Below are 23,419 nucleotides of genomic sequence, written 5' to 3'. Positions count from 1 at the left end.
TATTGCCCCCTCATTTTTATTTCTAACTTTCATTTTTATTACCATTATTAAATACTTCCATACACCTTTTGTCTTTTACTGCACACACACACACGCTAGTACTGCTTTTTTTTCTTCATCCCCCCTCCCCCCCGGCCCAGCTATAAATGTATCCCGGCACATCTGTCCTCTTTTTTGCTCTTCAAAATATGGCAGCGCTAGAACACGCCTGTACAGGACTTAAGGCGGAAGTGAGCTACTATCCAAACCAACATTTCCCTGAGGACAGGGAATGGATATAGGACCAGAGTCAGCCCAGATAATGTATGTTGTGCCTCCAGGCTTTCAAATAAACTCCTCCCACATTTCCAAAGCTAAGAGGGAGATGTTTTGCCTTCTCTGGTGAATCCCACTTGCATGCGGACAGGGAGCTGGCAGGACTGGAAGAAGAGAAGCAGCAAACAAGGAAAAGTAAGGTGATACTAGTGGCAACATAAGTAGAGCTGGAACTGGCAGGGGGCGAATCGCAGCATCTTTCCCCAGACTCATTGAGTCTGAATCTGCCAAATCCTCATTCTGTTGCAGTTACAGCCCTAAGAGGCTGCGGCTGGAGGAAAAGGCAAGATTCGTGTAAGCAGCTCTGCTGCTCGTACAGCTGTTCGTGTTTCAAAGCCCTGTAGCCACAGGGGCTTCTCCTAACCCTAATACCAAAAATGTGATGGGAGTACAAGCCTCGCTTTGCTGTGGACTTTTTGAGGCAGTTTCCAGCGGCTGTGTCCTCCTTTTCTCACATTGAATGGAACTGATCTGCAGAAAAGACCTGAAAAGAAAAGAAACCTAAGAAATTTTTCAAATAAAAATTATTTTTTAAAAGAAATGGTGCAGGACATGTTTGCAGTTGTGGGAAGCTGGCTCACTGGGAGCCTAGCCAGGCTGGGAATGCCAAATATCGCTGGCTGTTTTAGAGACAGGAGGACAGGCTTTCTAAGAAGTGGGGGAACTTTGGATTCATGCTGTGAGTGTATGGTCCCGGTTTGCAAGAGTGTGTGTGAATGCTCACGGAGGCAAGGACGAGCTTTTTGGTGGTGAGTTGTGTCGGGGTTTGGAAAATCATTTAGCATGGGAGCCCAAGTTCCTTTTGGGGGTCTTTGGAGACTCGTAACACACTGCATATAAAATGGCAAAGGAGATACACTTTCTTTTCTCTTCTCTGTATTTTTGCTTCCCCTTATTTTATCCTTTTTTCTATTTCATCTGTTTTAGATTTCTTGGTTCCCAATGATTTCAATTAGTCGTTGGGGGTGGGGGGAAACAGAGAGGGATGGGTGGTTCATGGCGAGTTTACACTGGTACACCAAATGAGTCAAAATGGTGGGTGGGCATCACTGGGCACACGGAATGTACTGAAGTTGTGTTTATTGTACTATTTTTTAATGAAATAAAGGGGGAAGGTATTGTTGTGGTGTAGAGCCAGTGTGGTGTAGTGGTTAAGAACGGTAGTCTCGTAATCTGGGGAACCGGGTTCGCGTCTCCGCTCCTCCACATGCAGCTGCTGGGTGACCTTGGGCCAGTCACACTTCTTTGAAGTCTCTCAGCCCCACTCACCTCACAGAGTGTTTGTTGTGGGGGAGGAAGGGAAAGGAGAATGTTAGCCGCTTTGAGACTTCTGAAGGGGAGTGAAAGGCGGGATATCAAATCCAAACTCTTCTTGTTGTTGTTGTTGTTGATTATGTTGTTGTTGATGATGATGATTTTATTTGGTTCTGAGGAAGGATCTGTACAATTCCCCCTGTTCTAGGTGACCATGGTAAAAACAGTAGCAGTGATTGGAGCAGGAGTGAGTGGACTGGCATCCATCAAATGCTGCCTAGATGAAGGACTGGAGCCTACCTGCTTTGAGAGGAGTGATGGCATTGGGGGACTGTGGCGGTTCACGGTGAGTGTGTATTCAGGGACAAATGTCCCATCTGTCCACTGAATGGGCTGGTCTTGTAGCTTGTTATATATTTCCCTCCTTATGATTGAACCATACAATCCCAACCTAGTTGTCTGGCCGGATCTGACCTGATGTGGTTTGGTATTAGATCTAATCACAAGACATGGGGAGCTGCAGTCATGCTTAGAGATTTTGACTTGCAAAGGTAAAGGACCCCTGGACGGCTGAGCCCAGTCCAAGGAGACTATGGGGTTGCGGCGCTCAACTTGCTTTCAGGCTGAGGGAGCTGGCATTTGTCCACAGACAGCTTTCCGGCTCATGTGGCCAGCAGGACTAAACCGCTTCTGGTGCAATGGAACACTGTGGTGGAAAGCAGAGCACACGGAAACACTGTTTACCTTCCCGTCGCAGTGGTACCTATTTATCTACTTGCACTGGCGTGCTTTCAAACTGCTAGGTTGGCAGAAGCTGAGACAGAGCAACGGGAGCTCACCCCATCACGCAGATCCGAACCGCGACCTTCTGATCGGCAAGGCCAAGAGGCTCGGTGGTTTAGACCACAGCGCCACAGATATCTAGTTGTAAAAATGTGTCAGCTTGATTGATTGATAAAAGATGTGAACCTGTTTTACAACTCATTTTGTCGGAAATGTGCATTTGACTTCCAAAAATTAATTTGGGGAGATGAACATGGAGGAACCCACGGAAGAAACTTCTTAAGTGTTGCTTGTTCTGTCATTATGAGTTGTTTTGCCATCTATTGTGCTATGCGCCAGATTCATCAGACAATTTTTGGTGGGGATGAAAAAGGCACAAGGAGTCACTTTAGTCTGCAAACACAAGAGACCTTTGCTGCAGTTCAGCAGTTCAGCAGAGGGTAAAATGCATAACTGGTTGGGCATCAACTGAGAACAGTTAATAAGTTCAGGGAATTTCATAGCATTGCCAATGTGACTATTGCCCTCAAGGCTGGTTGTTGCAAAACCCGGAATAACCTTTATTGCTGCTAATCATGTGGTTTTAAGGCATTTTCCAGTTTAAGAGAGGCAGTGATTCTCATGCTGAACATACATCTTTCTTTTATAGACCGTTGAAACCCCTGCAAATCTTGTTTAGCATGGAAGAAAGTGGGATTGGTATACAAGCAACAATCCTTCCTTCAAACTGCCTTCAACTTTCTGAAAACAACTGTTGCCTCTCTCCATCTGAAATAGGCCTAGATCTCCATTTTAAACCGGTGCCACGGGTCCAGGCTGCAGGACCCCCAGTATACAAAAAGTCCCTGCTCATAGAAAGCTAGTATGTCAGGGAGAAGACTCGGTGGGACCTCTTCTTCCTAGCAGTTTTCTATGTGAATGGGATTTTAGCAGCAGAGAACTATTCACTGGTGTGGGCCCAACCTGACATCTAAAGTGGAATGGTTTGCAATAAAGGTTGACCGTCTCAGTATGACCAGAGTCGTTCCACAAATTCTTATAAGCAAGCATTTTGAGCAGCTGTTTTGTGAACTGTTTCTAAAATGTACCCTTCCATTTCAATAGCAAAAGAGTAAAAGAGGATATTTATAGGTTAGGCATTGTGATGTGTTAAACATACTTCTCTCTCCTCCATGGAGTCAAATAGTTGCAACAGGGAGATGACGTCCTAGGCCATACTAACAAAATAAAATGAAAAAGACAAATCATCGGGTCCAGATGGCATCCACCCAAGAGTTGTGAAAGAAGTCAGATGTGAAATGGTTGGTCTTCTAACAAGATTAAGTAACTTGTCCCTAAGATTAACCTTCACATACTAGAAATTGAAAAGTGTCCAATATATCAATATAACAACCAATTTATTTATTCTTTAAGTGAATCCAGGGGTTCAGTTGCCCAGAGTGGTTGGGGCAACCCAGTCAGATGGGTGGCTAATATTATTATTATCGGGGCCATGGCCGAAAAAGCCCTGGCTCTGGTTGAGGCCTGCCTAACATCCCTGTGGCCTGGGATCTCCAAGATGTTTTTATTTGAAGACCGTAAGGTCCTCTGTGGGACATACCAGGAGAGGCGGTCCCGTAGGTACGAGGGTCCTAGGCATCTTTGTGGTGTCTTTAGGATATATGGTGTATTTATGCATATATCAAACTTGAGTCTGCGATGGAGCCTTGACAACTCAAAGGGGTCTTGTTTCTCCCATAGCCACAGCCTTGGATTCAAACAGAAATCAGACGTTGCTCTGACCCTCTCTATCCTACTGGTCACATTCCAGCCAACTCTCAACTCTGCCTCAAACTCTGCCTTTCTTTTCATACTAACTCTGAGTTGAGCGAGGATTCCCTCCCATTCCCTGTCTGGCGCAGAGCCCCCTCTCTTTCCTTTCCTAACGGTTGTCATGTTTTTTTGTTTTTCTTCTCCTAATGACCCATCACCCCAGGTGAGTTCCTGAACACAGGAAGCTGGGTTAGGAATCTGGCATCCAGTTTAAAAAGGTAAAGGGACCCCTGACCGTTAGGTCCAGTTGTGACCGTCTCTGGGGTTGCGGCGCTCATCTCGCTTTATTGGCCGAGGGAGCCGGCGTACAGCTTCCGGGTCATGTGGCCAGCATGACTAAGCCGCTTCTGGCGAACCAGAGCAGCGCACGGAAATGCTGTTTACCTTCCTGCCAGAGCAATACCTATTTATCTACTTGCGCTTTGACGTGCTTTCAAACTGCTCGGTTGGCAGGAGCTGGGACCGAGCAACGGGAGCTCACCCCGTTGCAGGGATTCGCACTGCCGACCTTCTGATTGGCAAGTCCTAGGCTCTGTGGTTTAACCCGCAGCGCCACCCACGTCCCGGCATCCAGTTTAACCCCCATCAAATTCTAACACCAGCTTGAGCTAGGAATTTAAGGGAGCCTGGCACCCATACTCCTTTTAAAGCAAAAATAAAATAAAATAAAAAGCAAAATGTGCTCTGGGTGCTGTGAGGATTCCCAGAGAGGCCACAAAAATCACATAAGCCTCTTTACCTGCTAATTAGAGTGTAGTTAAGAAGCAGTCGAGAATCACCTGGGCTTCTCCTTTTTCATTGCTTGTGAATAGACTGCTTTTTTTGGTGTGTTATGTAACCATTCTTAACTATTTACAGAAGAGTAATCTGAGAACAGAGAACACGGAAAAACTGCCTGCCTAGACAATAGCCTGCCATAATCTTTAGATTGCTTCCAAAGTGGCAATTGGCTTAATGCCACTAAAATGTCTTTAATTTATTTTTAATTTTTATTTGAGTCCCCTTCCTTCTTCCTCGCCCAGTCCACCATGAGAACGTGGGGAGATCCTCACATGGAAGTGTGCATGGGTAGCCTGCAGTTTCATGCAAAGATTTCCACATTGGGGCACTGATCATAGAATCATAGAATTATAGAGTTGGAAGAGACCACAAGGGCCATCGAGTCCAACCCCCTGCCAAGCAGGAAACACCATCAGAGCACTCCTGACATATGGTTGTCAAGCCTCTGTTTAAAGACCTCCAAAGAAAGAGACTCCACCACACTCCTTGGCAGCAAATTCCACTGTCAAACAGCTCTTTACTGTCAGGAAGTTCTTCCTAATGTTTAGGTGGAATCTTCTTTCTTGTAGTTTGGATCCATTGCTCCATGTCCGCTTCTCTGGAGCAGCAGAAAACAACCTTTCTCCCTCCTCTATGTGACATCCTTTTATATATTTGAACATGGCTATCATATCACCCCTTAACCTCCTCTTCTCCAGGCTAAACATGCCCAGCTCCCTTAGCTGTTCCTCATAAGGCATTGTTTCCAGGCCTTTGACCGTTTTGGTTGCCCTCCTCTGGACACGTTCCAGTTTGTCAGTGTCCTTCTTGAACTGTGGTGCCCAGAACTGGACACAGTACTCCAGGTGAGGTCTGACCAGAGCAGAATACAGTGGCACTATTACTTCCCTTGATCTAGATGCTATACTCCAAAGCTGGAGTTAGAACAGCCATAGAAAAGGATCGTCTTGAACCCTCTTGCACATAAAGAAATGCTATTAGCTCTTCCCGGGACTAGAGATGGACAGTCATCCTGTTGCTCAACTTTGTAAGCATTGAAAGTGAAGTCATCAAGGCTTGAGCTGTTTGCACTAGGGCCTTGTTGTGGGAGAAGGTAGAGCTGGGGTCAGCAGTTGCATGGCCCTGACCCTGCTAGCAAGCATTTTTACAGGGCGTGTAGCTAGCATGATCTAGCGTGGATCAATGCAGTTCCTCTGCCAGGGACATTTAACTCACTCAGGCAGATGTGAGGAGGAACCCTCTGTCTGCTTCAGAATCAGCAGGGTGGATTTGATTTAAATCAAATCTATTTAAATCACAATTTAAATCACTAGTCAGTAAGACTTGATTTAAATCATCATTATTATTATTTTACAGAAAGACTCATTCTTGCTGGTATAATCTTAATATTTACAACCAGAGGAAGGTTTCATTTTTGGAATAATAAATTTTCAGAGTAGTTTTTACAGTTATATCAAAAATTACTGATTTGGTTATACTATTAGAAAGACATTGACAGATAATTATGGGATTATTGTGAGGTTTAATAAGTTAACTGTTTATATTTGGACAACTTTTCTGCTCTCCTTTCTTGGAAGGAGAAAAATAATCATTTCCTTAATAACGATTTAAACAATTTATTTAACTAAAACAGTAACATTACAGCATACGTATCCATGTTTGTTAACTGATATGGTTAAACTTTAAAAAACAAAAACAAAATCCTTAGACTGAGTTTTAGCACACATGAAAAACTTAAAACAAATCCTTATTTCCTGATGAATAGCCTTTGGAATATAATGTAACTTAAATGGAAAACTATCTTTAGAAAGATTTTCTCTCCAAAAGTATTTTATTTTAAAAATTCAATTTAAATCAAAGAAACACGATTTAAATTTTTTAAAAATGCGATTTAAATTTTAAAAATCTGATTATTATTTTTTTAAAAATTGATTTTTATCCACCCTGCTTGTAAGTATACTGACCGCCCCTCCCAAGAACACCACAAGAGAACCCCCCCCCCCAGTTTATGAAGCAAAGTATGGCAATAAATGGCTTATGATTTCCAAATTCTTCAAACTGAGTTACTCTTACATTTAGTGGCATAGGCCCTTTGGTTTCACTGCCAGTGGCGTAGCGTGGGTTGTCAGAACCTGGGGCAAGGCAAGTAATTTGCACCCCCTAACCCGGGGCAAGGCAAGTAATTTGCGCCCCCCCCCCCGCTGCACTGTCCCTCCCCCAGATAGTCCCTGCTCTCTCTCCGCACCGCACCGCACGCCTGGCACCCTCCACTCCACAGTGGGCGGCGACCCGGCGGCTCGGATCGGATTCGCACAGCCAGCACTACAGTGAGAGAGAGTGAGTGAGCCAGGTAGGGGCAGAGAGCTGCGACTGCGAGCGTGCCCCCCCCCCAGATGTTGCGCCTGGTGCGGCCGGCCCCCCCTGCACCCCCCACGCTACGCCACTGTTCACTGGAACCCCCCAATGGTGCAGCACTGCATGCGTTCTCTCTAGGGAGGTTCACATAATATGTTGAAAGCACATGTGAGTGGGTTGTCTCAACCTTCCTTCCTTCCTGTGGCCAAGAGTCCCTGCTTCAGATGCAAACAAACAAACAAACAAACAAACAAACAAACAAACAAACGTGTGAAGGGTCAGACTGATGGAAACATGTAGGGCTCCCCTACATCAGATACAGTGGTACCTCAGGTTACATACGCTTCAGGTTACATACGCTTCAGGTTACAGACTCCGCTAACCCAGAAATAGTGCTTCAGGTTAAGAACTTTGCTTCAGGATGAGAACAGAAATCATGCTCCGGCGGCACAGCAGCAGCAGGAGGCCCCATTAGCTAAAGTGGTCTCCTGGTTAAGAACAGTTTCAGGTTAAGTACTTATTAAGTACGAATTAAGTACTTAACCTGAGGTACCACTGTACAGACAAGCTAGCAGCATGATGTGAAACTACAACTAATCCAGAATGTGGCAGCTAGACTGGTGACTGGAAGCGGCCGCCGAGACCACATAACACCGGTCTTGAAAGACCTACATTGGGTCCCAGTACGTTTCCGGGCACAATTCAAACTGTTGGTGCTGGCCTTTAAAGCCCTAAACGGCCTCAGCCCAGTATACCTGAAGGAGAGTCTCCACCCCCATCGTTCTACCCGGACACTGAGGTCCAGTGCTGAGGGCCTTCTGGCGGTTCCCTCACTGCGAGAAGCCAAGTTACAGGGAACCAGACAGAGGGCCTTCTGGGTAGTGGCACCCGCCCTGTGGAACGCCCTCCCACCAGATGTCAAAGAGAACAACTACCAAACTTTTAGAAGACATCTGAAGGCAGCCCAGTTTAGGAAAGCTTTTAATGTTTAACAGACCACTGTATTTTAATATTTTGTTGGAGGCCGCCCAGAGTGGCTGGGGAAACCAAGCCAGATGGGTGGGGTTTAAATAATAAATTATTATTATTATTATTATTATTATTATTATTATTATTATTATTATTTATTGGCACACAGGAGGAGCAGGAGGTTGTTCCTGCTGTTCCCACACCTGACTTGACCACTGTGCATCCCCTTTGTATGCTCAGAATGTATGCAAGCTGGGCATGTGTAGGCTCTCTACATACAATCTGGGATTTCCCGAAAAGCAAGGTGTCCAATTGCATGGGGCACTTATGGAAAAAGTGATGGAAAGTGTAATGTAATCCCAACCATTCACCACTGATCTGTTCCGGACTTTTGAAAGGAGGTAGGCAGCATAGAATATAAGAATCATAGAATTGTGAAGTTGGAAGGAACCCAAGAGTCCTCAAGTCCAACCGTTGCAATGTGGGAATCTCAACTACATCATACATGACAGATGGCCATCCAACCTCTGCTAAAAACCTCCAAGGAAGGAGAGTCCACCATCTCTTCTGGGTGTCTTTTCTACTTATTGCTGAACAGCTCTTACTGGAGAGCCAGTGTGGTGTAGTGGTTAAGAGCGGTAGACTCGTAATCTGGTGAACCAGGTTCGCATCTCCGCTCCTTCACATGCAGCTGCTGGGTGACCTTGGGCTAGTCACACTTCTCTGAAGTCTCTCAGCCCCACTCACCTCACAGAGTGTTTGTTGTGGGGGAGGAAGGGAAAGGAGATTGTCAAAGTGCAAGTACATAAATAGGTACCGCTCCGGCGGGAAGGTAAACAGCATTTCCATGCGCTGCTCTGGTTTCGCCAGAAGCGGCTTAGTCATGCTGGCCACATGACCCGGAAAAACTGTCTGCAAACAAAAGCCAGCTCCCTCGTCCAGTAAAGCGAAATGAGCGCTGCAACCCCAGAGTTATTTGTGACTGGACTTAACTGTCAGGGGCCCTTTACCTTGACTTTATTCCAGGTGTGGTCTGACCAGGGCAGAATTGAGTGGTACTATTACTTCCCTTGATCTGGTCACTATACTTTATTTTTATATATTTTATATATTAAATTTGTGTATTGCTGTTCATCCGTAGATCTCAGGGTGATTCACAACATCTGTTGATGCAGCCTAGAATAGCATTAGTACCTTCATCTTCTGATGAGAAATCCACTGTATTGTATTCGAAGGAAAGCTGGGCATGTAAGATCCCAGTTGCACATTAACTGTAAGGATTTTCACTTCCTGAAGCTGTGCTTATTTTCTATTGTTCATGCTTTGTCTTGCCTTCCCCATTAGGAGTCTGCAGAGGAAGGCAGAGCCAGTATTTACCACTCTGTGTTCACCAACTCTTGCAAAGAAATGATGTGCTTTCCAGACTTCCCTTTCCCAGAGGAATTCCCAAATTACATGCACAACTCCAAGCTTCAAGAATATATCCAGTTGTATGCCAAACACTTCGATCTTGTCAAATACATAAAGTTTAAGGTAAGAAATTGCAATCAAACTGACGGGAGATTGTGGGTATGCATGGGGCTTGTGTGCCATGACAATTATCTCTGGATACAAGAATCGGCCCCAGCAGGGCAAATCACTTTGCAAACAGCTCCTCCAGAGCATTTGAAAATGTCAGCATCCATGATCTGGGATCTCTTCTTCAGGTCCAGGGTGCTGAAAAGCAGAGCTCGATGGGACAACTGCTAAGGGCTTATCCACACGTAAGCTTTTGCTCTTTGCAGACACATGCTTTTAAGCTCCATGTTGGACCATTCTTTCTTTTTTCTTTTCTGCCCTGGAGCACATTTAAGCTGAAGCGCAACCAATGGCAGTGTGGGTTTTTCCACAGTTTGTCATTTGCTCCAATTCAGCAGTAAAGAGCAGGTGTTTGTGGGGAGCTCTCCGGAGCAAAAAAAAAAAAAAAGGAAAGGAAAGGGAAAAGCACGCTTGGACATGGAGCTTTAAAGTGCAGGCTGTGCCTGGAAAGCATGGAGGAAATGGGGGATGTGAAACACAAGAGCAGTCAAGTACAACATTCCTAGAGTGAACATGTTTACACATGGGGAGGAATGTTTGTCCAGCCAGCAGGTAAACTTCCTGTTTTCTTCTGGGCTGGGACAGACTTCCTCTGCATGTGACTAGAAGTGGGCGTGGTCTCACCTGTGCAGGTAACGACAAAAGCACAGGGCAGGGCAGCCATCTCTCTCTCTGTGACTACTTTTGTCGAAGAAGCAACATCTGCTTAGCCAAAGATGCTCTCTTGGCCTCCAGCCAAGAGAGAACAAAGGGACTGTCTCCTTATGAGATAGTTTCCGGGTGTATGTTACTTTTCTAAGATAAGTCTGCCTTCTGGGATCCGATTGTGAACAGAATGTGAGTAAACTCTTTGTGTACTTTTATAGAAAACTGTGTTGTGTCTTATCTTTTATGAGGGAATAAGGGGAAAATACCAGAGCAGTTATTATAGAGGCGTTAATAAGCCTGAGCAAATGCATCCGCTATGAATTTAAAAAGGGGGATGTTACTCTGCTAAATTGTGAACTTGTTTACACAAGTTGGAAAGGCTATAATCAAACAATATATCCTCTCCTGCCTCCCTGAACATTCCAACAGGAAAGGCCTAAGCTGAGGTTAATTTAGAAGCAGCAGACCTATAGCACCCAAATTAGAAATATCTGAAGATTGAAGCAATCTCTCCACAGAAAGCCGTGTTTACATGGTTCCAGAAGTTCTGTGTGTGGAGGCAGGAAGAGCAGGTTCAGCCCATAATCCATCAGCATGTTTGCCATGGGCTAAACTTTTGTGTCTGTGTGCTCTTCTCCTCTGTCCTGCGGCTTTTGGCCTTTCTGCCAAAGGGGTGCTGCATTTTAGCTTGCGCAGGACTAGGGAGAGAGTGTGGATCCTGATGTAGGATTCTTTTGTCAAATCCCTTACTCCAATCAGGTGACATTTAGATAAGCCCTGCCTGACACAGCCCTTTCTGGTAAATCAGACCCTGGACTCACGACTTAATTATGTCTATCTTTCAAGCCGAAACCACACTGATACACTTTCTTGAACATTTCCTCAAAGACTCTTGTGAGTAAAATTAGGAAACGCCCGGATTACCCTGTTACTGGCCAATGGGAAGTCATAATAGAAAATGATGGGAAGGTGGAATCAGTCGTATTTGATGCTGTTATGGTTTGCTCCGGACATCATGTCTATCCGAATATTCCAAAGAATAGCTTTCCTGGTAAGTGACGATACAAAAATATATATGATTAAACATAATGTGAGCTCCAGTTCACGAACTGCTGTGGTGTGAGAGGCCTCTATGCCTTATACTGTCTTTCGGTGGAGGATAGAGCTAAAGTCCAGTTGACTTCAGGTTGACTTCAGGCATTGTTGAAGGTTCCTCTGGGCTAAGGGTGAGGGGCAATGAAGTGGTCACTTCATGCAGCACATTCAAAGGGGTCAGTTTTGTTTGTTACTATATTTTACCACAGCAATGGCACTGATTCAGATTTCCCACCTCAGGTACCCAAATGTCCAAGTCTGGCTACACACCCATCCACACCACAAGAAAATGGAAAGAGTGTCAGTCACTGAGAAGGATTAAAATTAGGCTAATGGCAAGGGCGAAACAAACAAATACAGCCTAGAGCTGGCATAGGCAAACTCTGGCCCTCCAGATGTTTGGGACTACAATTCCCATCATCCCTGACCACTGGTCCTGTTAGCTAGGGATGATGGGAATTGTGGTCCCAAACATCTGGAGGGCCAGAGTTTGCCTATGCCTGGCCTAGAGTTTATTATGAGATCACTTTGCAGGGTTTGAATAATTGTCTGAGGACTTGTGAAATTAACAGTTGTGCTACCAAAGTCATCAAGAGCCCGGATAATCAAGTCTTGCATTTCACAGTGCCTTAATGCCAACAAGATGCATTGTTGGTTTTTTTGTTTCTTTAAAACATTTATTCGTTTTCCACTTTTCTGCGTAGGGATAGAGAAGTTCAAGGGCAGAATTTTCCACAGCCGGGATTACAAGGGACCCGAAAAGTTCAAGGGGAAGAAAGTCCTGGTGATTGGCCTTGGGAATTCTGGCTGTGACATTGCTGTGGAGCTGAGTGCCACAGCCTCGCAGGTACCTTCTTCCACAGCGCTTGGGAGCTCCCATTCTGCTTAATAATTGCCAGCCAAAGGGTAAGCACTTTAAAGTCCTGTCAATTTCAGTGGGAGGGATATTAAGTGCCCCATTTGAGTCTAATGGACTTGGAAATGCTTAGGTTTTGGCTGCTGTGGAGGTCCTAATTGGTGGGGAGAGAATGTGGGGTTATAGGAAAGGGATGAATCCTATGTCTTGCATGCCGGACACTGGTGGCGCTGTGGTCTAAACCACTGAGCCTCTTGGGCTTGCCAGTCGGCGGTTCAAATCCCCGTGACGTGGTGAGCTCTTGTTGCTGTGTTCCAGCTCTTGCCAACTTAGAAGTTTGAAAGCACGCCAGTGCAAGTAGATAAATAGGTACCACTGTGGCAGGAAGGTAAATGGCATTTCTGTGCGCTCTTGTTTCCGTCACGGTGTCCCGTTGCACCAGAAGCAGTTAAGTCATGCTGGCCACATGACCTGGAAAGCTGTCTGTGGACAAACGCTGGCTCCCCGGCCTGAAAGCGAGATGAGCACTGCAACCCCATAGTCACCTTTGACTGGACTTAACTGTCCAAGGATCCTTTACTTTTTTTTTACCTATGCAGCTACATAAGGTCTGGAGTGCAATCCCCACCACCTCCAGCTTTAAGAGATCTCAAGAAGCACTAGAAAGATTGGGGCAAAGTGGGCAATACAGTGGTTACATACGCTTCAGGTTACAGACTCCGCTAACTCAGAAATAGTACCTCGGGTTAAGAACTTTGCTTCAGGATGAGAACAGAAATCACACGGTGGCGGTGGCAGAAGGAGGCCCCATTAGCCAATGTGGTAAAAGGTAAAGGTAAAGGGACCCCTGACCATTAGGTCCAGGCGTGACCGACTCATCTCGCTTTACTGGCCGAGGAAGCCGGCGTACAGCTTCCAGGTCATGTGGCCAGCATGACTAAGCCACTTCTGGCGAACCAGAGCAGCGCACGGAAATGCCGTTTACCTTCCCGCCGGAGTGCTATCTATTTATCTACTTGCACTTTGACGTGCTTTCGAACTGCTAGGTTGGCAGGAGCAGGGACCGGACAACGGGAGCTCACCCCGTCACGGGGATTCAAACCGCCAACCTTCTGATTGGCAAGTCCTAGGCCCTGTGGTTTAACCCATAGCGCCACCCGTGTCCCAAGCTAATGTGGTACCTCAGGTTAAAAACAGCTTCAGGTTAAGAACGGACCTCCGGAACAAATTAAGTATTTAACCCAAGGTACCACTGTACTGGGTTTGCTTTGGCTCAAGGTAAGGCAGTTCCTTATATCTATTCCCTGTCAGACTCAAAGGTTATAAATTCATGCCGAAACGAACGTTTGAAACAGAGATGGGAAACTCGTGGCCGTTGCACTTCCAACTTCCCTCAGCCCTAGTCAACATGGCCAATGGCCACGGATGATTGAAGCTGTAGAGTGAGATGATCTGAAAAGCCACAGGTTCCTCATCCCAGATCCTTGAACGGCAGCTTGTACCCATTGTAGCATCCTGTCAGCACAAGGTTTTACTTTTGAGCAATGGGCCTTTCCTCCCCTCTCAAAGTCTGCTCTGGAGGGTAGGGGAAACTGCAGAAGAGTTTTAGGGGGGTGCTCAAATGAAGGGCATATTTGCACTACATAACTGTAGAGCAGGTGGGGGAATAGTTGCGGGTGGTGCTGTGGGTTAAACCACAGAGCCTAGGACTTGCCGATCAGAAGGTCAGAGGTTCGAATCCCCGCGACAGGGTGAGCTCCCGTTGCTCAGTCCCTGCTCCTGCCAACCTAGCAGTTCGGAAGCACATCAAAGTGCAAGTAGATAAATAGGTACCGCTCCAGTGGGAAGGTAAACGGCGTTTGCGTGCGCTGCTCTGGTTCGTCAGAAGCGGCTTAGTCGTGCTGGCCACATGACCCGGAAGCTGTATGCCTGCTCCCTCAGCCAATAAAGCGAGATGAACGCCGCAACCCCCGAGTTGGTCACGACTGGGCCTAATGGTCAGGGGTCCCTTTATCTTTATAGGAAGGAACTTGGGAAGCTATCTTATACCAGGTCGGACTATGTGTGTCTAGCCTAATACTGCCTACTGAGTTAGCCAGCTTGATGGCATTCAGATACTGTTGGACTAAATCCCCATGATTCTCGACCACTGTCCATGATGGTTAGGCCCAGAGGGGAGTTGGAGTCCCAAAACAAGTGAAAGAGCACAGATTTTCCATGTGTGGTTTATACCACCATCCGTCTCTTGAAACGGGCAAAATATGCTCATGCTAGAGCACTGAAATAGAATAGTCTTTGGAGACTTCCGTTGCAATCATTTTGCAACCTTTGGGCACACCTTACCAGGATGCAATCATCTGAGCTCGCTAATGTGCAAGCTCCGTTGAATGGAGTGAGGAAGAAGTTACACAAGAATGATGTTTGGTAACGTGAATCTCTTTTGTGTGTGTCTCTCGCCTTGTCTCTTACCCGTTTTTAAAGGTTTATCTCAGCTCTCGAAGTGGCTCCTGGGTCATGAGTCGTGTTTGGGACAATGGCTATCCCTGGGACATGGTGGTCATCAGTCGCTTTGAAACCTTCCTCAGGAACACCCTCCCAACAGCCATCAGTGACTGGTTGTATGTGAAGCAAATGAACAGATGGTTCAAACATGAGAATTATGGCCTGATGCCTCTGCATAGGTAATATTGGAAACTAAAGAGGTTGTAGGTTGATTAGCTTTGAAAACGCAAACCCTTTGGAGCCAAAACCCATGTTGGTGGGCAGATGAAATGACCTGGAGCATTTGAATGCCACTTTTGAACATACAAAGCACTTCACATACAGAAACTTGTGATAATCTCTTTACAACAACCCTGCAAAGCAGAATTGTATTAAACTAGAGCAGCTAGTTACACGCAGCTTTGTGGCTGTGTGTCCCTGAGGGATGTCTTCTAAAGGAGGTGTTTGTAACTTCAGGTTGAGTGGAGGAACTGGAAGAGGAGGGGGAAACTTTCTTTGCCATCCATTGTTTTGTTCAAAATCTTCCCCCAGCTAGTTCCCTCCCTGAGAGATAAGTCAATCTGTTTCTTTTCATCCATCAAAGAGAAAGACAGCTGAGGAGAGGGGTTTTTGAGGAATGAATGTGACTTATCTGATCTTTAACTTTTTCTCTGAAGTGCATTGGTTGTGCCCAACAATGAGGCACAGTGGAGTCTGTAGTGTCTTTATGATATATGGCTTATTTACACAGACATATATATATACAGCTTGTATCTAGTTGGAGAGAGTGCAACACATTCACATCCCAAGAGGGTCCTGTTCGTCCCATTGCTTCAGCCTCAGATTCCAAGAGACTCCAAACATCATAAAATAGACTGCAAAAGCGACACCCTTTTTCCCTGTTCACTTAACTCATCCCCCACTGCAATTCTGTCCATCCATCCATCCCGAAACTCTGGCCTTTTGTCTCTGCTAACTATCTCTCACCTCAGGGAAGGGCTTTCCCATTTTCTGCCTAGCCCAGAGAGTCTCTGTTAATGGCATTCTTAATGGGTTAATGCAGGCTTCCTCAACCTTGGCCCTCCAGATGTTTTGAGACTACAATTCCCATCATCCCTGACCACTGTTCCTGTTAGCTAGGGATCATGGGAGTTGTAGGCCAAAAACATCTGGAGGGCCGAGGTTGAGGAAGCCTGGGTTAATGGCTGAGTCATTCTGCTGCTTACCTCTTGATAATTTTAGGGGAGTCTTGTCCCCTCTTATAACAGTACATTAATTAAAACTGCATTATAAGTGCAAAACTGCAGCAGCAGATGATTGGTGCAGGAAAAGATGTACCCATAAGAGAACAACTCAGCAAAGTTGATGTATTTTGTGCCGTTAAAAACTTTTGATGCCCAGAGGCCGCTTTGACTCTGGCTGGAGGCTTGTCACCTGTATTCTTGAAAACTTGATTACACAACCATTCAATGAAAATAAAAATTATAAAGCAAGACAAAGGTCTGCCAAATGAGAAACCACAAAGGGACATGTGTGTGTGTGTGTGTGTGTGTGTGTGTGTGGAATCTAGGTTTTATGTTACGGGCAATTATAACCTTCATACCCTCTAGAAAAAATATAGTTGTTAACAAAACAATTATATAACAAAATATTCAGTCAATATTCTAGCCAAGAACATTTATGAGATCAGGCAGCAAACACTTATCTTTTCCTGGAAAGACATTAAGAATTATTTTTCTTATGTAAATAGCCAAGTAAGAGGTGTGGCAGAACTGCCAAATATTTCAAATGCTCTTCTGGAGTGAATTTGATTTGTACATGCTGTTAACTTTATACAAACTTTGAGATTAGAAGAGAATAGCCAGTGCTCACAGAAACTTCTAAAGAAGAAGAAAAATCATCTTGGCCAGAACTCAACAAGGAAAACATACCCTATAAGCAATGTCTTAAGACTGACTTGCCAAATCCCAACAAACCAACATAGTTCAAATCAGCCACAAATCTCACTTCAATCCCCAACTGCTAGAGGACCACTGTTTTTTGTTTTTCTCAGAACTTGTTTTGACCCTATATAAAAATCCTGAGTGATTTTATGAACGCTTTCTGGGTGGCTGGGACCTGCTCCAAGGTAACCCCAAGACAGAAGAGTGGGATTCTGCCGCATTAGTTCTTGGGCCTTTTGCATGAGCCACAGCACAGATGTAGGAATAAACTGCAGCCAAATTGCGTGGCGAGTTCCCAACCCCCACCAAGGATAAATAAAGACACCAGAATTTAAGGTTAAATGGGTGAATTAAGCCACAACTTTATTGAATTCAGGAATGAGAGGCATTGGCTTAGGCATTGGTCCTTTCGACTATCCGGCTCCAGCCCATTTGCTGGAGACACGGGAAGGGATAACACCATAGAGGGGGAGTCTCCTGCTGAGGCACGTCAACTAGGAGCTGCCCCGGGTCACCGCTCGGGGGCGTGCCTTTGGCCCACACCTCCATAGGCTTCGGACAGGGCCACGCTCCCCGGAGTCCTTTATCGGACCACCCTTCGTTCTCTGGGGGGAGGTGATGGCGTTCCTCCCCCCCCCACATCCTCTTAACCCCTTCTTACCAATGCCTAACCACCAATGCCGAGGAGTTGTGACAAGTTGCTATGAGGTAGGCGAAAAACCAAATGGCTGCAAATTGCCAATTGGGAAAAATTCTGACCATGCCCCTTGCGGCGACAGACCAAAGTCCATAGCAAAGTAAGAAACCTACCTAAAGGGTAGCCAAATTGCAAAAGATGCTTGATTTCTTCAGTACCTACCTACTCTCTGGACAAAACAGAAATTTCCCAGGGTGCCATGAGGCCAGTTGCACTCCAGTCCTTTCCACAACCACCAAGCACTCATTTCCAGGTCAGATGGCTTCTTAACCTGGGTTGCGGGGAGAAATAAATAAATACACAAACACAAGTGTATTGGTTAATAGGATGAATTAGGCCACAACGTTATGGGTTACAGAAGTGAGCAGTTTGGCTTAGGCAATTGGATGAAGCAAGACTAAATCCTGACCCCTGCCTGACTGCAGGAAGTCTCCTAAGGGTCAACCACCGGAAGGGGGAGCCCTATGATGCACTATGAGCCCTATGAGGCAGGCGGAGGAACAACGAATGGAGGCAAAAGGAGGCTGCTTCCCTGGCTGTGCCACAATATATTTTTTCAAATTCATTTTTATTAAATTTTCCACTTTAGCAAGCCAATCAAATCACATTAAAATTTCCAAATTATACATATACATATCAAATAATCCAAATATTCTACCAAATTATGAATTTTTTAATAGGACTTCCCATGCTTCAAGTTCGGAGGGTTCTGATCATCTCAGACTTCTACTGCTTTTCATAGTCACTTCTGATGGTTCCTCTAATTCTTTGTGTTGTTAACCTTTCTTCTTTCACAGCCTCTGAGTTGTTCCCACAAGCAAGTTAAAACAAGCAATGATGTGTTTCTGTGTGGATTTTATGTCCCGTGCCACAATTTAAACAGGCATAGACACGCCCCCAGGCAAACCCGATTGGCTGGCCGGGGGGCGTGACGTGGCTGGGGACCCGCTGACATGGGCGCCATTCCTCCGCCCACTCCTGGGTTGCTGTGTGGATTCCTACCCACAAATCAGCCCCTCCCAAAAGGTGGAGCTGACTTCTGGGAGCACTAAAAGGCCTTCTTCCATGGGACGATGGAGCAGCACAATGCCTGTCTTCCTTAGAGTGGAAAATGTCACTTTCCAAGAGCCAGCCTACAGCCCTGGCTCTGGTTTTTCTCCCTCTCCAGTGTGGTGTAGTGGTTAAGAGTGGTGGACTCGTAATCTGGTGAACCAGGTTCGCTTCCCCACTCCTCCACATGCAGCTGCTGGGTGACTTTGGGCCAGTCACACTTTTCTGAAGTCTCTCAGGCCCACTCACCTCACAGAGTGTTTGTTGTGGGGGAGGAAGGGAAAGGAGATTGTGAGCCGCTTTGAGACTCCTTAGGGTAGTGATAAAGTGGGATATCATATCCAAACTCCTCCTCCTCCTCCTCTTCTTCTCTCCCTACCCCAGAACCTTGCGCAAGGAGCCTGTCTTCAACGATGACCTCCCGAGCCGCATCGCATGCGGAACTGTGGTGGTGAAGCCCAACGTGAAGGAGTTCAGGGAAACGTCTGCGATATTTCAAGACGGCACTGCGCAGGAAGGCCTTGACTATGTCATTTTTGCAACGGGCTACAGCTTTGCCTACCCATTCATGGAGGACCAGTCCATCATCAAGTGCAGGAATGACCAAGTCACCTTGTACAAAAGCATTGTCCCTCCTCTGCTGGAAAAACCCACCCTGGCGGTTATTGGCTTAGTCCAGTCCCTTGGGGCAGCTATCCCAACCGCAGACCTTCAGGCCCGGTGGGCCGTGAGAGTGTTTAAAGGTGAGCACGGCATCATGGCTAAATAATGGACCTGTGAGCTGGAAGCCCCTGGCTCAAATCTCTATGTTTATGTTAACATAGGTAAAGGTAAAGGGACCCGTGACCATTAGGTCCAGTCATGGCCGACTCTGGGGTTGTGGCACTCATCTTGCTTTATTGGCCGAGGGAGCCGGCGTACAGCTTCTGGGTCATGTGGCCAGCATGACTAAGCTGCGAACCAGAGCAGTGCACGGAAACGCCGTTTACCTTCCTGCCGGAGCAGTACCTATTTATCTACTTACACTTTGACGTGCTTTCGAACTGCTAGGTTGGCAGGAGCAGGGACCGAGCAATGGGAGCTCACCCCATCACAGGGATTCGAACCACCGCCCTTCTGATTGGCAAGTCCTAGGCTCTGTGGTTTAACCCACAGTGCCATCCGCGTCCCTTTTCTGTTAACATACTAGGTGGCAATAAACAAGTCGCTATCTCCTATCTTAATATGAACATAGGAGGCTGACTTAAACTGAGGGTTTAAACTGGAGATCCATGTTCAAGATCTCCCATGTTTATTTGCTTGTTTAAAGTTAAAAGTAGCCAACAAACCAATTTGGTCGTGCAGCGCTGAGAAGGGACTTTTAACAGTCCCCGTCCCCCTGCAAAAGTCTGCATTTAACTCCCCCTCCCTACAAAAAAATATACTGGTGGTCTGTTTCAGTCTAAGGCTGCTTCCTATGTTCCAGTAAGCTATTATGCGTCTTCACCTGGGTATTCCAGATTGCATGCACATTGGTGTGTTTTTGTGCACATGTTTGTGCACATGTTTGGGGAAGTGAATTTCAAAGGACATAAAGGTAAAGGTAAAGGTACCCCTGCCCGTACGGGCCAGTCTTGCCAGACTCTAGGGTTGTGCGCTCATCTCACTCTAAAGGCCGGGAGACAGCGCTGTCCGAAGACACTTCCGGGTCACGTGGCCAGCGTGACAAGCTGCATCTGGCGAGCCAGCACAGCACACGGAACGCCGTTTACCTTTCCGCTGGTAAGCGGTCCCTATTTATCTACTTGCAGCCGAGGGTGCTTTCAAACTGCTAGGTTGACAGGCGCTGGGACCAAACGACGGGAGTGCACCCCGCCGCGGGGATTCGAACCGCCGACCTTTCGATCGGCAAGTCCTAGGTGCTGAGGCTTTAACCCACAGCGCCACCCGCGTCCCTTCAAAGGACATAGGGGATCATTAATTATTTCTTATTTTTCAGGTTTATGTAAGCTGCCTCCACAGAGCAGCATGATGGATGACATAGATGAGAAAATGGGGAAAAAGCTCAAATGGTGAGTTTTAAGTAAGCATATTAGGGTTGGTTTTTTTTTTTTTTTGTTTTCTGCTCACCTAGGAGGAAACTCCTCTATCTCCCTGCATTTTAAAGGATTCTTTGATTTCCTGCAATCAGGTGGTTTGAGGATTCTGTGCTAAAATTTACAATATGCTTCAATCGGTCCGTCGTCCACATGTATATATGCTACAGTTGCCCCAGCTGGTCCTCCATGCAGATCACCAAAAACATTCTTGTAAATATTGAAAGCATCAACCCTGAAGGACCAGCTGTCGCAACTCTATACAAATTGAAGGGCTCACCCACACCTGTCCTACTGCTTTCCCCTGGCAAAAATTGCTCTTTAGAGCTCAGTCGGAGCAAACAGCAATTGCGGTTTTCCGCAGACTGACTTTTGCTCCAATTGAGCTTTAAAGAGCAGGTTTTCGTGGGGAAAGCTCTGGAGCAAAAGAGAAAAGGGTTCTTAGACATTGAACTTTAAATTGTGGGTCTTGCCTGGAAAGAGCAGAGGAAGGGAAAGTGTGGAGAAGCCCTCAGCAGCCACAAAGGAGAGGGACTTTTCAACAGTGGCCCCTGTGCTGTGGAGCTCCATAACCCCAGGTAACAGAGGTTTTGAAGGGGATGAGGGATAATCACTGTTGTCGGGTGTTTTAGGCTGCTGCTGTGTTTTTACCATTAATATGTTGTTTGGTTTTGTAGGCTTTTATGCTTCCATTTAGCTATGTTGGATTTTTGCCCCAGTCACAAACTCTACGCCATCGGATCAGTGGTATCCACGGCCAATCAGAAAATTATGAAAAATTTATCTCCTAAATGATTTGCATGCACATGTCAAAAGAGCTAGCCAATTCCAGCTAGATACACAGTTCTTTCAATGAGCTTCACTTCTGCTTATTCAGAAGCAAAGGACTGGGTTCATTGCAGGGTGTGTAAAATCCCAGACTTTCTAGATGGCACAATTTAGCCACATGGGAATTAAGTTTCCTGACAGTTTTCTTCTGCCTTTTTCCTGCTCTGCTTAGAAATTATCAAACATCCCCTTTCCTTTCCTTTCAGGTACGGCCAGAGTGATACCATACAAACAGATTACGTTGTCTACATGGATGAACTCGCCTCCAGTATTGGTGTGAAGCCCAACATTCCAGTCCTCTTCCTGACAGATCCCAAGTTGGCTCTGCAGGTTTATTTTGGCCCCTGCAGTCCATATCAGTTTCGTTTGTCGGGACCAGGGAAGTGGGACGGAGCCAGAGACGCCATCTTGACGCAGTGGGACCGAACGCTGAAGGCCACAAGAACCCGTGCCGTGAAGGGTGACCAGAATTCTTTCCCGCTCTTTTCTATGCTCAAAATACTCGCCCTCCCCCTTCTGCTTCTTGCCATTTTCATGATGTTCAACTGAGTGACCTCAGTGCCAAAATATACGTGACAGAATGCCGTGCGGTTTTTGTTGAAAAAGCTGCATTTTTATTGAAGATGTAAACTTTTTCATGCAAGAGAGAAAAAACCCCAACCCAAAGCAAATAGCATGCATAAACGTAAGTGAAGCATGGTAGGGAAGATACATAAATCAGTGAACATGATGTTAAACATGAAGCCACATAGTAAAGGCAGGAAGGAAGGGCTGACAACAGTAATAGTAGTAATAATAATAGTAGTAGTAATAATAAATAAGGCATCCCTCCCACCTCCCCACAGCCTTACTTGTCAAGTACCTTTTTCCCTGCTCAAAACATTCCTAGCTGGTCTGAGGAGAAATGGATTTGGGGACAGAAGCTGCTCAAAGGTAAATTATTGATGGGGAGTCTGTATTCTCCATTATTTTACATTTATTCTCATGCATGCGAGCTGGAGAGACAGCTCTCAGCTGAGCTGCTACAAGCAACTCCCCATTTTACGCAATTTTGCACACATACTCAAAATGCTTTTTGCCTTCTTTCTCTATAGTCTATCTCTGTTGAAGCCTTGTTCCTCTCTGGTACCGACATATAACTTGTCAGAAAAGAGGCAGCATCTTAGATTTATAGCAGGTATAAAATGTCAGCGTGCCAGAGAGAACAAACATGAACTATTCCATCCTTTGGGGGTTGGCAGCTTTCCATATTTTATCTGACCATTCAGTCTGGGCTGAACATCCTGTCTCCATTTGGAGAACTATTTGTCCCTTGTGAAAGAGATATTTTCAGGAGAATTTGAGGAGAAAGGCTCGTGCTTTGACCTACAAAATGGCTGAGGTTATTCTACCAGAGAAGAAGATGCAGCCTTGGCACAACTTCATGCAGCTGCGTGGGTGCTCCAGCCACAGTTCTGGGGCAGAATTCCCCTTGGAATGGCACCACAATATGCCATAGCATAATTCCCAGGGGTATTATTGGGGGTGGAGCTGCCCCTGACATCAGCTCAACAACGTGGCGAGAGGAGTTGAGTTGCCACAAAGTAGTGATAAGGCTTTTGCGTAGTTAAATAAAAAAAGAGGGGGCAGTACTCTCAGCTACCTCAGATTTTAAAACACATCCACCCGCTGCCCACAAATTCTTCAAATCTGCCCACTCATCTCCCAAGATCACTGTAATTCATGGGAGGGCATATTCTCCCCACCCCAAAAACTAACACAATAATTCTATGCCAAATACTCTGGTTCCTGAATACTGCTGTAGCACCCTGCTTGTGGTTAACGCTTAGCTGGAATGAAATATTCAACGCAGCAATAGAGAAATTAAAATAATAATTTATTTGTCAGACAAATAAATGAT

At 45.9% G+C, this 23,419-nt stretch overlaps 1 protein-coding gene across 3 annotated transcripts; it reads left to right on the top strand.

Annotated features, from left to right (window-relative positions):
* The first annotated feature begins 171 nt into the window (after positions 1-171).
* Positions 172-22,124, top strand: LOC310679719 (flavin-containing monooxygenase 3-like). 3 transcript variants are annotated; one of them, XM_083445334.1, is made up of 9 exons: positions 172-450; positions 1,778-1,915; positions 9,613-9,801; positions 11,383-11,545; positions 12,294-12,436; positions 14,927-15,126; positions 19,001-19,359; positions 20,595-20,667; positions 21,726-22,124. In XM_083445334.1, exons 1-9 carry the CDS (start codon positions 397-399, stop codon positions 22,066-22,068), a joined length of 1,662 nt encoding a protein of 553 aa, XP_083301460.1. In that variant the 5' UTR covers positions 172-396; the 3' UTR covers positions 22,069-22,124. The 3 variants fall into 3 exon arrangements, with proteins under 3 accessions (XP_083301460.1, XP_083301462.1, XP_083301461.1); XM_083445336.1 differs by having other exon boundaries at positions 218-455; XM_083445335.1 differs by lacking the exon at positions 172-450 and adding an exon at positions 966-1,064.
* The last annotated feature ends 1,295 nt before the right edge of the window (positions 22,125-23,419 follow it).

The sequence above is a fragment of the Podarcis tiliguerta genome (genome assembly GCF_965153285.1).
Source record: "Podarcis tiliguerta genome assembly, chromosome: 6".
NCBI classification, from domain to species: domain Eukaryota; kingdom Metazoa; phylum Chordata; class Lepidosauria; order Squamata; family Lacertidae; genus Podarcis; species Podarcis tiliguerta.
Note: the sequence above shows the minus strand (reverse complement) of the source record. Positions and strands in the feature narration are given on the sequence as shown.